We start from the raw sequence: 18,167 nt of genomic DNA on the forward strand, positions 1-18,167 counted from the left end.
ATTGACCCTCATCCCATTGGCCTCACCTCACCGACCCAGCCTGTCTAGATCCCTCTGCAGACCCTCCCTTCCCTCAAGCGCATCAACATTCCTGCCTATCTGTAAACTTACTGAGGGTGCCCTCAATCCCCTCATCCACATCATTGATAAAGATGTTGAAGGGAACAGGTCCCAACACTGAGGGAACCCAAATCGTGACCAACTGCTAATCGGATTTAATTCCATTCACTACCACTCTCCAGGCCTGGCCATCCAGACAGTTTTTTATCCAGTGAATAGTAGATTCATCCAAGCCATGGGCAGCCAGTTTCTCCAGGAGGATGCTGTGGGAAACAGTGTCAAAGGCTTTACTACTAGGTAGACATCATACACAGCCTTTCCCTCATCCACTAAGCAGGTCATCTTGACACAGGATGACATCAGGATATTCAAGCAGGACTCATGTTTCATAAACCCATGCTGACTGGGCCTGATCATCTGGTTGTCCTGCATGTGCCATGTGATTACACTCCAGAAGATGATCTGCGCTGTAACCTTCCCTGGCACTGAGGTCTGATTGACAGGCCTGTAGATCCTTGGCTCCTCCTTCTGGCCCTTCTTGTAGATGGTTGTCACATTTGCTAACCTCCAGTTGACTGGGACCTCCCCATTTATCCAGCACTGCTGGTAAATGATGGGAAGTGGCTTGTTGAGCACTTCTGCCAGTTCCCTTGGTATCTTTGGGTGGATCCCATCTGGCCCCATAGACTTGTGCGCATCTAAGTGGTGCAATAGATCACTAACCTTGAAGGATGTCCAGCCTTCCTGGACTCCTTTGTCCTTCAGGGCTGCCTCCCAAGGGATTCTGTCAACCAGTCTCCTAAACAGGCCTAAGTCTGTCCACTAGAAGGCCAAGGTTTCAGTTCTACTGACTCCCCTCTCTATTTCCTCAAGAATTGAAAACTCTGCCATCACTGTGGCCATCTCTGACTGTCGCATCACCCACAAGTCCTTCTCTGTTCACCACCAGCAGGTCTAGCAGGAAGCCTTCCCTATTCTGCTTCCTCATCAGTTGCATCAGGAAATTGTCTTCCACATGTTCCAGGAACATGCTGGACTGTTTCCTCTCTGCTGTGTTGTATCTCTAGCAGACATTTGGTAAATTGAAGTCCCCCACAAGAATGAGTGGTAGTGACTGTGGGACTTCTCCCAGCTGCTTATATATTTTGTCTGCATTTCTATCCTGGTTGGGTGGTCTATATCAGACTCACACCACAATATCTGCCTCGTTGGCCTTTCCCCTGATTCTTACCCATAAACACTCTAGCCTGTCATTACCATCATCAAGCTCTAGACAATCAAAACACTCCCTAACATACAGGGCCACTCCCCTGCCTCTCCTTCCCAGTGTTTTCCCTTCTGAAGAATTTATAGTTGTTCAATGGAGCACTCCAGTTGTGTGTAATGGTGAAATAATTTTCAATGTGTTTATAATGAGGAAGGAAGAAAAGATGAAAATCAGTGAAAAGGAGAAAGGGATCCAGAGAATTTGACCATAGAAATTCATTAAGAAAAATTTCCTGAATGTTAATGAAAAAAGAATAATTGATTGCTTTCAAGATGGCTGGGTTTTTATTTTTCTAAATGAATCATGAGAATGAATCAAAGGTAATGTATTTATGCAGAAAGTTTGAATGAAAAGAAATCAGGTATTTTAATGAGAATTTTTGATAGAAATCAATTTTTAATCAACTTTCTCTGCACTTCATGAATAGTACTGATGCTAGCTTGTTTTCTGAGCATTAGATATCCCATTCTGGATCTTAAATATTCAGTACCCAGATGTAAAAACGTGTCATGGAGAACTGGGAACTTGACATTCAGTTTACAGCTGGAGAGAATCACAGTTCTCCCAAGAACTGTGGAAGTGTTATAATTTATGTTGTTACATGACGTATAAACACAATAAGCAAACCAGTGCTTAATAAATACTTGAAGCCTTGGACTGTCATCTATAAAAATATTACATCGTTATATAATCTTCTGGCAGAATATGTTGACTAAGTCTCTGAAGAAGTAGAGTTTATGGACTATAAAGCAGTTTATTTATGTGTGTATTTATTGGAGAGGTGCAATAAAGATGGATTGATAATGCTTTTGAGACATAATGCAGAGGGACATGTCAGAGAGAGCCAAGAAAAAGAAGTCATCTACCTGTATGTATGTATAGGTGTATGTACGCATATATGGATACATGCACACAAACACCTGTGTGTGTGTATGTGTAGAGACAAATATGTACGTATATTATATAAAAAACCAAAAAACCTCAACAAACCGAAGAAACCCAAACCAAACAGCCATAAGTCAGCAGTTTTCCAGAGCTTTATGGGGCGTTGAAGCTCAGTTTGCTTTGACTTTTAACTAGCTTTTATTCAAGGATACTGCTGTCATGGAGAAGAACTATTTATATGCTTTTCTTGTTAAAATGGTTACATGCAGTCCTGTAAATTAGCAGTCAGAAGACTACGTACTGTGTTTCAACACTGAAATCTATTCTTTTTAATTTTTTTTTTTCTCTTGCAAGCTCTGTTTATATGCAAGGTCATTTCTAGAATATTTTTGGGAATTGCTGTGAGGACGCTTGTTAGGATGTTGCAGAAATACATCTTTGTAATTCTGATTTGCAGTAATGCCATGGTTTTGGTCACAGGAATAACTTTTTCAAAGTTTTTTTTTGTCAAAAGATCCAATGTTTATTACTGTTAAGTGACATAAAAAATAATTTAACCCCTGGAAATGGAATGAGAGGACACAGTCTTCCCTTCCCTCACAAAAAATAAATCTTGCTTGTCTGCAGGAGACTTGAGTTGGGTAGAGCACTACCATGGATGCAACAAGACTAGCAATTACTATGATATTGAAACAACCTGAAAACAGGTTGACAGCTTATTTAAATGCTCATATAAACAGTGAGGAACCCTTTCACTTAGCAGTTATATCCTGTGGGTATGTCTTCAGCATGAATTTCTCCCAAGTTCTCTCGAGGAAGGAAAAGTCATTACGGACAGCGTGCCTAGTTCTACCTGCTCTGTTTGCAGGAGCAAACCTAGTATCTCATAGGAGATTTGTCATACTGATTCCAGTTTGTGATAGATTTTAGTGATAAGAAGCTGTGAAGAAGGCTAAATGCTTTTGTCCAATGTCTTTTCTTCAATCAAGAGTATACAGGGAATATGAACGTAGAATTTTTTATGTGAGTTTGAAAGAAGTTTTGCTGAATACAGAGGACATATGCTTACTCGTACTGACTTATATCCTGAGGGATTAGTGTCTGTTCAAAAAAGTTGTGAAAAAAATTGATGATTTTTTTCTTGTGTCGGCCCAAATTACTGATTTTTATTCATCCTGAGCCTAGAGGAGCAGGAAATGATAGTTATTTGATGATTGAAAATACTTCCTTTTTATTATTGTGTAACCTGATGTTCAAATCCTTTCTTTGCAAGTGGAGAGGTCCTTGTTTTTTCCGCCCATATGGAATTACCAGTAAACTTTTCCATGAGGATGTTTGGAAAGTTATAAAGTTTGCTTCTTGTAATTTCCATGTAAAAAGTGTTGAAGAAAATGCATGTGCCAGCTGGAGGCGCTTGGAGGTGAATGCAGACAGAGCGACAGAAATTAGCCAGATTCATTTCCATCGGTTTATCATAGTTAATGGATCAGATGTCTAATGTGGAACAGCAGTTCAGGAATACTTGTATGCAAATAGCTCATCTTCCATACCATGTGGATGGCCACCTCTAGGTTCATAATCATGTAAGTCTCTTTCTACTGTGGGAAATATCTCTCTCATCTGTTATTTTTCATACCTAACTATATACAGGTGAGTCACAATGCATTTATTGTGCTGGAATATAGGGGAAGAACTATTACCTACCTCTTAGTGTAAAGCTACATGAAGAAAAAGGAGCGGTGGTTATCTATAGTGTTATGTAAAGTACAGTGGTCACAAAAAGTTCTTACATCATTACTCAAAGAACAGAAATGTTTTGATACAGAAAGGCCTTGTGCAATGCAGCTGCCCCATCTCAGGACTTCTGTTGAAGTAACTGATTTTTTTAAAAAACCTTTCATGCTAGGGCACATTGTAATTGTTCACATGGCTTCCTCATTTATTTCAGATTCAGTTCTTCAAACGAGCTGAAGGGATCAAGAAACCCATTTTCAGCTGAGTTTTTTTTTTGTGGAAAACAACTGTATAGTTTCCTGATTGCAAATTGTAACTTTAAACGTCTTTTCAAAGGAAACAGTGAAACACCATTTATTAGTAATTTTCTTATCCATGTCTGGTAAGAGGGGAAATGTAAAACATAAATCTTTAATGCAGGTGCTACCTGTGAAATTCTCCATAAAATATAAGTTGTAATTTTCAGTAAATAGTGATGTCTCATTTTATTCAAACAAAAATCTTGTCATAAGTTTTAAATGACCAAAAGTAAGAGCTTTTACCTCCATTTTCTTATATATAGCATTTTAGTTTTTTCTAATCTATTTTAATCTGTTCTGAAATAAAATGTTTCAGATAAAGAAATCTAGATTAGTCTTCTATTAAGTCTGTAAGAATTATGTTATTTAGAATTAGTTAGCACAGATCCAAAGTGGTCTTAAGATTCAGCATGTTACATGACAGAAAAAAGGTAGATTACAAAGCAGTGAACACAGCATTAAATCCCTGGTACAGTATAAGGATGTCTGTGCTCACAATTTTTCCTGTTCTTGAATTGCTTATGCAGAGCTTTGGAAAGATCGGACTTGGTGGCTATCACAATTTTTCATCTGTGCCCATAAAGAAGCCTAAACTGTTACTTTAAAAATAGTGTGACCAATTCTGTGCTAAGGACATAGAAGAAGGATGTTTTAGGACAATTGGGGAAATTCCAGTTTTAATTAAGTCAGGAGGATATAATGGCAATTTGTAGATATGGGGGGCGGAGAAGGAGAAATTTGTGAAAAGCAGCAGCCTGAGTTTGAGATGAATCATAGCATATTTGTTGATATTGTTTTTCCTGTATGAATATTGATTTGGTTTTATTTGCCTTGAACCTGAAGGCGGTTCACACAAGGCTTGCAAATACAATCCTTAAAATAATCCTTGCATAAACACCACATAAATCTGTTTATCAGCAGCTTTGTCGTTTAGAATTTCTTGATTTATTTGTCATTTATGGTTTTTAAGTCCTCAAATATGATGTCTAATTTTCAACCTTATGAGCATCATTATTGCTTTACATAGTGAGAAGGCATATAAAGGCAAGAAAGCATCAATATGTGTTACATCATGTTAACGACTGTATTGGGACAGTGATATATATATATATAAAGAAAGATAGTCTAGGTGGTTACAAGAAATTTGGGAAGGGATAGAATATAAAAGTATATACAAGGTTTTGGGGTTTTTTATAAAAAGTGAAAATACTAGCAAATAGCTTATCAAATGTGTTGGCTTGTTTTGTTATTGGAAGATAGTTTATAATTTACTCCTCCTTAGGTTCAAGGGAATATTTTTTCCCCTTTGTGAATTACAAGGCAGTTTATTATCTTCATATAAATTTATCTTTTATATGTGAACAGTGGGATGGGAGGGAAGAAATCATTTTATGAAGTAATGTAGCAAGTGAAGGAGATCCTCATGCTCCAGACTAATTGAAAAATTTAAAATAATGAAAGGCAAATATTATGTTTAATACATTGATAGAATTTTAAATTCTAACATAGAACTGAACTGAGCTTAACACGGTCATTCTTTGATTAATTGTAATTCAGCAACCCTGGGAAACTTTACCTCAGTTGTGTGTGTAAATTTTCAAAAATTTGTTTCATCATGGTTTGAATGGAAATTGACTGGAGAAAATTGTTATTACTTTCAATTACTTTAATTACTTTTTGAGCATATTCCATTGAAGACAATTAATTCAGTGCAATTTGCTTTTTGACCAGTAGTGTATGACACAAGACTGCAAGGAGCATTATGATATTTAATGTAGTGGTGGGGTTGTTTTTATTTTCCCCATCATCTCTTTTTTCTGTTTATGCTGTACCAGAGTTATAATAGTGTATTTCTCTGTATGGAACCCTAGTCAGCTGCTGTAGACTTCTGTTTAAAAACGACACAGTAATTTGGAAGTTCTGTTAGTTTCCTCTTCGGATCTGTGCACTTAGAGACAGGCCGTGGTGATTTCAGGAGAGGTAGTGTTTCCAAACACGTTAAATATTCCTAAGCAGAACTTATTCCTTGTAAATGATTTTATGTCATCTTTGTCTTTATGTTTAATTAATTCTCTGTGGGTCTTTTTGAAAAGTTTCAGCAATGCAGATGATCTTCCATAAAAATCATTGACTAGATTCTCAAAATGTACAAGTGGGCAAACCTACATTTATGAGCATGAACACACTTGCACAGGAAATTAAACAAGCATGAACTTGTAGCTCCGTTTTTGCTAGTGCATGTTGTTCTCACTGAATACAGCAGATATTTGGTAGCAGTAGAACAATGCCACATGATTCAGATCAGCCTGGATTAATTTATGGAATATAGTGGATTCCTGGCAAACTGCCCCAGTTTTGGACGGTTTATGGGCAATAATTCTCTGCCACAGTCCCCATGACAGGTTTACCTGTTTCACAATTCTGGAAAAAGGGATGTGAATCAGTAGGACCTATAGGTCTCCAAGTCTTAGCTTTTCCTGATAGTGGGCAGTATTTTAAGATTTGTACAAATGCTACCTCTTAAACTGGATCAGTATTACTGTAGGATTTCTGTCATCTGAAGCTTAGAGGAGGACAACTTGGTTAGAGCATTCAAATTCTTGGTCATGAAAGCAATACCTTGACAGTTGTGGGATGATCCTCTGTAACTAGAACTTGGCTAATGGCCATAAAGGAGGAGGCTTGGATGGAAAATCTGCTCTTTGCCAATTCAGCTGAGCACTAGTGAGTGTATAAGAAGTACGTTTCATGTTGCTAACTTCTTGTTCTAGTGCTTCTGAAATTACCAGGATTCCCATTTTCCAAAAGCTTTCCTCCATTGAAGATCATTTTGGGTTTTGGTTGATTTTGTGTGTTTTTTGCTTTTGTGGTTTGTGTGGTTTTGGGTTGTTTTGTTTTGTTTTTTCTGACCAGATCTGAAAATAAGTTCAGATTGTTTTCACTTTCTCTGTACAATGAAAGCTTGGGTTAATTCTATTTTTGGCTACCAGTTTCTAATTTAATGGAAATCCTGTATATATATGAAGTAAAGACATTTTTCTAGTATCCACACCTTTATTCAACTATGGGAAAATATCAGAAAAACTTTCTGCGAATGAAGCCTTTTCCTATCATGCTGTTTTTTCTTTATGTATATTTATATAAATGGAATTTCAGCTAATACTTGGTTCCAGTGGGGAAAAATAGTTTTCTTTGATATGCTGGTTTTTGCTTCAGAAAAAATAGCAGCTATTGTTTAAAAAATTAATGATGCAAAAGAAAAACATAAGAAAACTTTAAACATTCCCTGTTGGCAAATGACATGAAAGACGACTTCTACTAGTGATGAGTCAAAACCCTATTGGCTTGAATCTTCTTTTGATTTCCTAACTACTGTTGGGCTTCAGCGTACAGCTTTTAACTGTATTTGAAAAATCTTTACCTTGTACTAGTTTTCTGTGTGAGTTAATCATCACCTGCTGTTGTTCAGCTCTTTACTACACAGTGGCTTAGTGATATTTAAATTACTTTGGCTTGAAGGTGAGGAATGAAAAATCAAAGGGACAAATATAAATGTATCGTTATACTCAGATTCAGTTCCTGTTACTGGAACAAAGAGAGTTTTTATCTTTATACATCTGGACTCAACAAAATATGAAAGTATGTTCAATTAAGTGGCACCCTGCAGAGTCTATCGAAGGCTACCAACAATTTATTTCCTTTGCCAAAGATACTGGGAAGATTATAATTGTTGTTAGGATGGATTTTTTTTTTTTACACAATTGGGAACAACATAGATTTACAAGGGCTGCTTCAAAAGTAGTGCCTCCTATTTTATTATATCAGCCCACGATGTCAGAGGCAGATGTTGTTGGCCTGGCAGTAGAGGCTGAACCCTCCCACCAGTATTCCGTTAAATTTTGTTGCAGTCTGACAGACGGCAGCAGAGGGACCGTCTGACAAAAGGGCGTCTGACATGAGAGTGCATGTGAATTGAAGGGGTGCGACTGAATTCCTCTATGAGGAAAAAATGGCACCCACTGACATTCATTGATGCTGCTGAACGTTTATGGAGATCAATCAATGGGTGTCAGCACAGTGGGGCGGTGGGTGCCGCATTCCAACAGGTGTGACAGTGCTGGTGGGTCCCCTCCCCTAGTGCAGGTTTTTATGAGCACAGCACACAGACTCTTGTTCATCGCTGGTGAAATGCACAGCTCATGGTGGGGATTGTGTTGAAAACCAGCGTTTTGTAGCTGAGAATTTGCTCCATTAGATAGTGTTACTGTGCTCTGTGTATCTGTTGCAGTTTTATGTAGTAAATAGGTGGTGTTACCTTCAGAGCAACCTACGTGTTTAGATACTTTAGTCAGGTAGTGCTTGTTGATCTCACTGCAAGAGTTTCTGGTTGGTATTCCATTACAGCTGGCACACCTGTTAGGTACACATGCAGAAATAAGTCAGAAAAAGCATCAAGACCAGTTAGACAGCAACTTTTGCACTGACAAAGCTCCTTCACCCCACCATCTTCTCCACCCCAACCACCCCTGCCCTGCCTTTATTTTCCTTCTCCTGTTTGAAAAACCAAAAGGCAAAAAGCCCTGGTTTTTATCCATAAACTACCTTCCAATTCCTCTGTTCAGTTTGCTGGATTGTTACAAGCTGGTTGCAGCAAGAACCAAAGTAAGCCTAAGAACACATTGCCTACTCAGGTTTTTGCTTGGTCTACAAAACTGGGTATCTTTTTAATTTAAAGGTGTTACAGTTTCAATCTGAGGTGTGCCTTTTTTTTTGTGAATTTAGCTAAATAGTCTTTATCTGCAAAACATCAGCAATCTAAAAATGTTTATAGCAACAATGCAATACTGAGTATATGAATTTCAATAAAAACCTACCTTACTTCAGAAGATTAGGTATATAAAGAAATTCTACTTCAGACTTTGTATTTAGTCTCTTCTGTGATGCAGATTGCGCAGCAATATACAACATTGTTGAACCCATTTCTGCTGTTCAGAGTGCAGAAAAGCAGCTCTTGCTTATGTTTGTTCGTTAGATTTTGGTAAATCCAGACTCTGGAAATTACTCAACAGGCAGCTTGATGGTTGACCTCTTTCTGTTGCCTATGAAGTATTTAGTCTTTTCATTCATATTCTGTAATAAGGGATCAACAGTGTACTCTAGAACTTGAAGTCGTGATGTAGCATCTACTATCTCATAATTTATTTTTCATTTCATAGGGATCACACTCTACAGCCAGCCATATGGAGGAAACTTGCTGGATGAGGATAAAATGTGAGCATACTCTTAAAATATGTAATAGCTGCAACGAGCAGACAATTGGAACTATTAATTCAATAAGTATGTACATTGTATGCAATATATGTTGTGACTTGATAGAAGCAATTCAGTTCCACTGAGCAAAGCATTTTCTCTAGTTTGGTGTTTATATGTCAAGTTGCATTATTTTGTAGAGAAAAATACTGAATTTATGCTGACTGCTTGTGAACAGTCATGACAGGTCATGACAATTTCAAACAGCTTAACTGCTGCAAATGATCGTCAAGTTTTTAAATTTTAGTTTTCTGTGGAGGGAGAAATATTTGCAACAGCTTCACTTTACTGTTCAGACTTTAGACACATGCTGTGCTGTGTAACTCACTTATAGTTTTGTAACTTAACACATCATTTTGCTCCCGTTCTCTAATTATATGTTGACAGTGTACAAACATTGCAAACAGGATTAAGGTCTGAATGTCTAGTGTTATTTTGGTAAGAAGTTGGCCTTGAAAACGTTTGGGTTTGGTAAGGATTTTTTCCTCATTCTGTTTTCATTTTGCCATTTTGCTCTGTACCCTAGAATGGAGAATGTTCGTCAGTGTGGGGTAGCACTGTGTATCATGCTGGGGTTCTCTATTCTTACCGCATCCATTGGAAGCGCCATAGTGAAAGACAGAGTATCTGGCACAAAACGCTTACAGCACATCACGGGCTTGGGTTACAAAACTTACTGGCTTGCTAACTTCTGCAGTGATATGGTATGTATCATGTGGGGCAGCATGTCTTCAGGTGTAAATTTTTAACTAGTTTGTCATAAAAGAGCAAAAGGAGACATGGTCACAAGACATGAATAAGATTTTAAATCTGCAGAGCAACAGCTCCACGCATTGGGACACCATTCCTACTTTAATACTGTCAGATAAAATCCTTTAAGGCAGGGATTGTGCTCTTTGTTTTCCAAAGCTGAATTGTAAGGTAAAGCATATGCTGGCTTTAGGTAACTATGCGATTTTTTTCAAATAAAAGGAAGCTGGCTAACTGACCTAGACAGAGCCAGTCTTTCTTTTCTGTGCATTGAGTTGCCACTGGCAAAGTCTTTCAGATTATTGGAGAAGCCTGAAGATACTACTTAGCTGCTTTAAAGGCTGTTGTGGCTTAACCCCAGCCAGCACCTAAGCACCACACAGCTGCTTGCTCACTCTGCTCTCTCAGTGGGATGGGGAGAAGAACTGAAAAAAAATTAAAACTCTTGGGTTGAGACAAGAGTTTAAAAACTAAAATGAGAAAAAATGTAATAATAACAGTAATATAAAATATAATAATAATAGTAATGAAAAGGAGTATAACAAAAAGAGAAGCAATAGTGACTAATTAGAGTCACCTGGGTTATTCAAAAGTAAAACTACTCCTGACTCCAGAGAAGGAACATAAACCTTCTGCACCTTGCTTAACACTTGGTCATAGAAGGAAGGGCTAGCATAGGCAATGCAAACTAGCCTGATCAGGAACAGAGATTTATGAAACGCTCTCTGTTCTCATTCAGACTATTCTAAATCTGAAACATTACAGCTTTACCCATCCATGCTTGAAATCAGGATTTTCACACTTGAGCAAACTTGAAGTAAGAGCACATTTCTCCAAATTTTATTTACTTGGTCAGTCAATCTTTGTATTCCTTTTTCTGCTGTGTCAGATAAGAGGGCTTGGTTAATATCTGTCCTTTATCATTCAGTTTCTCCTTGTGCAGCAAAGTCAACTTCTCGTTATTTTCTACCAATCTCTTCTGTTCAAAATGGTCCCATAAAATCAACACAGTACTGCATGATCAGTTATGATCTGGGAAAGAACAGATACTGCTTTAAATGCTAATTGTGCTGCAGATCACTTAGGGACACTGAACACATGAATATATGGACTGTCAAATTTGAAATCCCTCTACGTATTTTAAGTATTACAGGCTGTGTCCTGTATTATCGGTAGCATAACCTTTACTAGACTGCAGAAGTATTTGATTTATGAAATTGCTGTCATGAGAATCAGACTGTTTTTCCTGGATTTATACATGTGAATAGTATTCTTTGCCATGTTCAAGAAACGGAAAATGTGTAAATATTAAGAAAATGTCATGACAAATAGAGATGTTTTGTTCAGGTTAAGCTTGTGTCACTAGAGGGGCAAAATTAGGGTTATTTTATTTGTGCATGCCCAAATTTTATAATGAATCATGCTTTCAAGTAACATTTCTAATAGAATTTAATGTTCAAAGTTAGTTATTTATTTCTAGAAAAAAGTCCCAGGACTTTTGAAACATAATGGGACTCAGATGTTCTGTGATTTCTCTATCATATTTTTAAAACAGCTCCAGGATAAAGGAAACCTAAATATGTGATATGGTATGATATTTGTATATGGCACTGAATAAGGTACACTGTGTACGAGATGAGAAGATTATATGTCTACCTTTCACTCTATTGCCCTTCTCTTAAAAAAGTGTCTGGCTTCCCACTGACAAAGAAGTGATGCACTCTGGTTTAATATTAGAGGTTTGCATTGAATTTCATTATGAAAGTACAATTTTAACAGTGAGGTAGTTGTTTTTCTACACTGACTATTTAGCTACACCTTAATTTGTTGCCTCTGTTGCAGTTGCATCTCAGAATCTCATTTATATCAGGAAAAAGTTAAATATTATATAAGCAGAAAAGAAGGCAGTCACTGCCCTAACAAACTCAGCTTCAATTCACAGAGCAGGCAGACACTGAGAGTGGAATTGAGCACAGGTTTTCACATCTTGCCATTGTCACTTGCAAGCAGAACCAGAATACTTGGATACGAGCCCTCCATATCAATCACATCCACACCCCCCACCCCCAAGTGTTTGATTACCCTTATGTCAAGAGACTAAAGAGAGAAACTGTTTTCCCTGTAGCCTAATGGCTGGAACTCTTGAAAATATTAGTTCTGTTCCCATTAAAACATCAGCACACATATTCCTTCTAAAAAGCCATTTTAAAATTGTATCCTTACTATCCTTACTCAATGATCTTAAAGGTCTTTTTCAACCTAAACTATTCTATGATTCTATTCTCTTGTGACTAAAGCACCAATCAGTGAAACTGCTATATCTGAATCCAAGAATCTGTATTCACAGTATAATTTGATGTTTTAGGGCAATAGTCCCATACAGACTCATTCTTCAGAAGAGTTAGCTTCTTAAATGGCTGTATGGGAAAGGTCAATAGAAATGGAATTAAGGGGGATATTCTATAGTCAGATTTTATTTCGTCAGGCTATTTAACGTGTGTACATGTAAGAGAGGCAGTTTCATAGCCAGTGTGGACTATGAAATCTCAGCGATCTTCTGCCTAATTCTTCCTAATTTATAGTGTAATTATATTGCAAATATGGAAAAGTTAATTTGTAGAGCCCTTCTACACTAGTTAAATAACACCAGGAAGAGATTCTCACCTGCTAAGTGCCTTTTAACTTCTGTTTCTAGCTGTTTTACATGGTTCCAGTCACCCTGTGTGTTGGTGTTATTAGTGCCTTCCAGCTATCAGCCTTCACTTTCCGAAAGAACTTGGCAGCCACTGCTCTCCTGTTGATACTCTTTGGGTATGTGATTGGAAATGGTACTATGGAATTATCGCTTGTAAGAAACAAACAAAAATCTTTAGACTTGATTTGCACCTAGTGCTGAATGCATGATTTTCTCTCTTTGGAAGTGATTATGATTTAGCAAAAGATAGTGAGAAAACAAGCTGAAACATGGGTTGAATGTTCCACATGAAAGGTGGAGGGAGATTTGCTCATGCATTTAAAAAAAAAACAAAACAAAACCCCAAAAGCCCCCCAAAAACCCAACCAGAAATATCTCAGAAAATACTCAGCCTGTGTAACAACTCTTTGCTGTTAGAATTTGGTTGTATGTTGTCCTTCAGAAATTGAGGGAGTAATAACATAGGTCAGAATTTCAGTGCTTAATTGTGCAGAGTATCATCAAGAAGGTAAGTGTCTGTCTTTTATTACAGCTCTATCCATTTTCTGTAATTCTACAATTTTACATAGCTCCAGGAATTTGTTTTCAGTGAGAAATCTGTCCAACATGGAGTACAGGGCTGGAAGGAGATTTGTCTCCAAACAGTATCGTGGGAGAGGAAAGTCCTCCTATATCACCCTCTTGCTTAGTTTTAAGTGAAAAACAGTTATAAATAGTTAAAATATCTGTTAAAACAGAGGTTTAATTTCTCTACAGAAACAGGCTGTTGAGTCCTGGGCTCAATCAAACCCGTGGTCTGTCTATTCTGTTCCTTTAACTCTTCCTGTGTGCAGCCCCAGGTGATGTAAGAAATGCTGAAGCTGAGTAGTTACAGGATAAGCGTTCTGATAAGCATTCTTCCTTATCTCAAGCAACAAATTGTTGCTGTCTTGGTAGGGGTGGGATGCATATCTTACAGGAAAGATATTTAGATAATGAAATGTAACTGCTCCATGAAAGAATCACAAGTAAGGAAAGTAGAAAGGACCTTCTGCAAGATCAGAACATGTTCCTTTCCAGAAAGAGTCTCAGTTAAACATTCAAAAAAACCCCAAACTTTCTGGATTTCATCTTGAAACTGTTTTCATTGTTGTCATGCCTCCAGCAGCTCCTTTTTTTTTTGAAAACTGTTTCAGTATCTCCATAACTGGACATGTTTATTTGGAGTGATACTTCATAATTCTTTCTCATCAAACATCTTCTGCAAACCCAAACAAGCGAAGTCCTCTCATGTAAAAGGCCTTCCCATTCCCTGGATAATTCTATTTATAATTTTTCACTGCAACTCCAGTTTGAACTCATCTTTCCTGGCCATGGGTGGCCAGATTAGTATGCAATGTTCTAGAGGTCATGATGTCAGGTTCTTGTAAATAACTCACACGAAAAATCCGAAGTTCATACTTTTCTCCTCTCTGTATCACTCTAGTCTTCCTCCTCCTTCCTTCTATGCTACTATCAATTGATTCCCTCAAGTTAAAAGCAGAAATTCTTATCAGTCTAAATGCAAATCTCACTAAACACTAAATCTCACCACTGTTTTTTTACACTACTTAATCCCATCCCTGTTTTTTTTCACTACTAAATCTCATTCCTGTTTTTACAACTGAGTAAAAGGCATCTATAAAGATCTTAGTCAAGCAGCAAATGAACCATACCGTACATACTTGTACATCTGCTGAAGCCTTGATAGGTTTTCTGTAGTGTGCTTTGGTCCTGCCCACAGTTTACTACTAAATCCCAGGTGCTAATAGTTATGCTGACATTGTTTTAGCCAAAATGTTGAGTTAGTTTGGGTATTTCAGCAGAAAGAACCATTGACTGAAAAGCAGGACTGCCTTCTAAAAATTTTTTTTGCTGCTTGCAGATACAGCTAAATCATCTCAGCATAATGCCTCATATACTGTTCAGCTTTGGCTAACATAAGGGGTAGTGATTTTTTTAACCAGAAGGTCTATGTATTTAATGTGTATTAACACATATTAAAGATACAATAAACATCAGTCAGTAAGTTTAATATGTCTCAAGCACACAGATAAAATTCAGAGTTGCCACCCTTCCTGTTATACCCTTTACTGAGACTAAGTGTGATGAAGCCTACTGGAGTCATTTCACCCTTTCTCAGTACTGTGCATGTAATTCTCATTTATCTGCATTCCATAACAGATTTTTTCCTTTTAAAGTTTTATTTTTCTTTTCAGTGTACACTTGTGCAGCATTTCTGATCTAGAATAAAGATAAGAGTAGCTCACTTATATGAAAAAGTTAAGCTATATGCCAGAAGGGGGTGTGCTTAAAAGAATAATCAATGATTTCCTAGAGTGCTAGATTAAAACTGATTTCCTTTAAAAAAAATATGTCTCTTAACTAAACTGAATTTTTTCCTCTTTTAGCTGAGAGCGGAAGTGTTTTATCGTGCAACTGCTCAAGCACCAAAATTCACTATCTTTGATTCTTTGAAAATAAAAATTACAGCTGAAGCCAAAGCTGGAAATCTGGCAGCTGCATTAAAGGCTATGTTTGAACACCGTAGTATTAGTATTCTGAAAGTCTGACTCATTTCTTAGCAGCTATAAGCAAATACATCAAATTTTGCTTTAATTTACTGCAGAGTAACAGCACTTTAAATCATGTCTCTTTTCTGAGCTGTTGACAAGGATGGACCTGTCTTGTATTTATGGTATTGTAATTCAGAGCAAAACTTAGAACGGTGATTTTGGCATGTGCGTAATGAGAAGAAAAGATTCTGTGATTAAGACTGGCAACAGGGTGCTGAAAATTATAGCGTGGTCTTGAATACTTACAATACTCATTTGAGACCCAAACATTAAGTCATTTAACATTTATCTTCCTGTAAACTGAGGATAACATTGCTATTATTTAGCAGCCAGTGGAAGTTTGCTTCTGAAGGTAAAGAATTTTGGCCTTCTTAAGTGAAAAATGTTAATGCATAGCATAGACAATATTGAATTTAACTGGGACTTTTATGGCTTGTAACCTAAACTACTGTTTAGTGAATGAAATGAAGAAGTGATTCCACAGATTTTTGGCTATTTACTCTTGCATTCAGTTCACTATTAAAACAAATATTTATATATGTTAATACTACACAAGAAGTATTTGTATATGTGATAGAGTACATACATACTGACTGTCATGCAATGGTGTATGCTGATACCTATGCTCCTGCAGTCTATGTACTGTTTGATAGATATCTCTTGTGCTATGTTGAATGGAAAATTTCTTTTACAAGGCATTCATGCTCATCAAATTGCCTGGGCATATTTTACCTTGGCTAGACATACCTTACTCTTTATAAAAAAATATGACTGCTCCATTTTGGATGGGCGTCACTTCCCTCCTCTTTTAAAGATTTGCATTGAAAATGATGAAGCCATGGACGTGCTGTCTTACTATCACTGTGCTTTGAAGCAACTATGCATTCATTTTTAATGGCTACTATCTACTAACTGATAACCTGTTTTAGGTAATGACAGTGCTAATACGATCTCTGGCAGATTTCAGTTCTTGCAAATTAAATCTGGTGCAAATTAAAGTTCCATTTAAAGAATTAATGCTTTTTTCTTCTGCTTTTTTTAATTTTCTTTTTTCTTCACTCACTCTCTCCTTCCTTTTTGTTCTTTTTCCTTTTTATGAAAGTCTCTAAGAAAAGCTGATTTCTCAACATCAGTAAGATAAGCTTAAAATATTTTGATTGTATCTCTCTAAGAGACGTGTTAAGATGCATAGCTTTACAAACATTTAGAAATCGGGGTTGTGAGCTTTCTCGAACAGTGAAAGTACGCACAGTTGATATATGCAAAAATGGATCATGTCTGCCTGTCTTTTGGCAGTAGCTATGTGTACATCTACAAAGTCATAAGGTAAAGAAAACATATCCCAAATTCATCCTTTTTTCTCAGATGGTCAAAACAGTTGTTTGCATATCTTAAAAATAAGTAGTAACTATTGGGGTTTTTTTTTCCCTATATGATAACTGCCTTTTTTCTTCTTTTTTTTATTGAGATAACTTGTTTGTGATAATTTTGTTTCTTTAAACTTCCAGATATGCAACTTTACCGTGGATGTATCTTGTATCCAGATTCTTCTCAAGTTCAGATGTGGCTTTTATTTCTTACATCTCCTTAAATTTTGTGTTTGGCTTGTGCACAATGCTGGTGACTCTCTTACCTCGTTTGTTAACTATAATTTCCAAAGTGCAGGTCAGTATAAAACCTTTGCTTTACAGTACTCGTGACATGTATGCATGCACACGCATGCGTATATATGTTTGTGTGTATATATATAGGTACATATGTTTATAGATGTGCACAGGCAAGACTTTTTCCAGCAGGAAAACTTAGGTGTTTTAAACATTCATGATTTTACTGTCCTAGTGTATACTGTATTGCTTGTTACCATCTTGATTTTTAACTTGTTTATAACAAAACAAATTGCACAGTAATAATGAAAAAAACATCATGTAATTGAAATCTTGATATTTTCCAGACCATTAAGTTGTAATTGGCACATAATGGGAGCTGTTGTGGTCCATTGAATAGATTATATGCATCGTAAAATGCGTTTGAATGATATTGACATAAGAGATAAGCCACATATTCCTAGGGTCTGTAATGTGCTGTATCAATAGTAATATGAAATCTCACTGCATGTATGTAATTTACATTAATCATCATGGTCATTAAGCAACCTGACAGAGAGCAGAGTCCAGAAAGTGTATAAGTATCTCTGCACATACCAGGTCACAAACTTAACGTTTGATGTCAAATCTTGATTACATGTCACTTAAGTATGGGTGCAGACTTAATGTTGGCTTGTATTTAAGGTGGTGATTTAGAATTAATAGTATTCAAATACTAAAATTTTAAGAGCGCAGAACAATCATTGCCACATGTGTGTTTTTACTGTCTGTGAACCTTAACTAAAGGTGAAATTCCATGGCTCTATGCAGTCTAAAACACAGTAAGAAAATAGTTCACAATATGCTTGAGTGAGATCTGAATGCTGTATCTAGCTTCGTAAGTTTGCTTTATAAGCTGTTGGAGAAAACTAATTTTTGTCCTTCCTTCCCCCCCCCCCCCCACACAACAAAACCACACATTCACCAAAT

At 36.8% G+C, this 18,167-nt stretch overlaps 1 protein-coding gene across 1 annotated transcript in view; it reads left to right on the forward strand.

Moving 5' to 3' along the window:
• The window catches only part of LOC104492374 (ATP-binding cassette sub-family A member 13-like), a gene marked incomplete at both ends in the record, with an annotated part of 84,818 nt that overhangs the window by 64,448 nt on the left and 2,203 nt on the right, over positions 1–18,167 (forward strand). Inside the window, 4 exon segments of the mRNA XM_010134927.1 lie at positions 9,462–9,516; positions 10,082–10,259; positions 13,001–13,116; positions 17,103–17,259. Coding sequence (XP_010133229.1) covers positions 9,462–9,516; positions 10,082–10,259; positions 13,001–13,116; positions 17,103–17,259 — 506 coding nt within the window.

This window comes from Buceros rhinoceros, unplaced genomic scaffold (genome assembly GCF_000710305.1).
Source record: "Buceros rhinoceros silvestris isolate BGI_N320 unplaced genomic scaffold, ASM71030v1 scaffold3884, whole genome shotgun sequence".
Classification (NCBI taxonomy): domain Eukaryota; kingdom Metazoa; phylum Chordata; class Aves; order Bucerotiformes; family Bucerotidae; genus Buceros; species Buceros rhinoceros.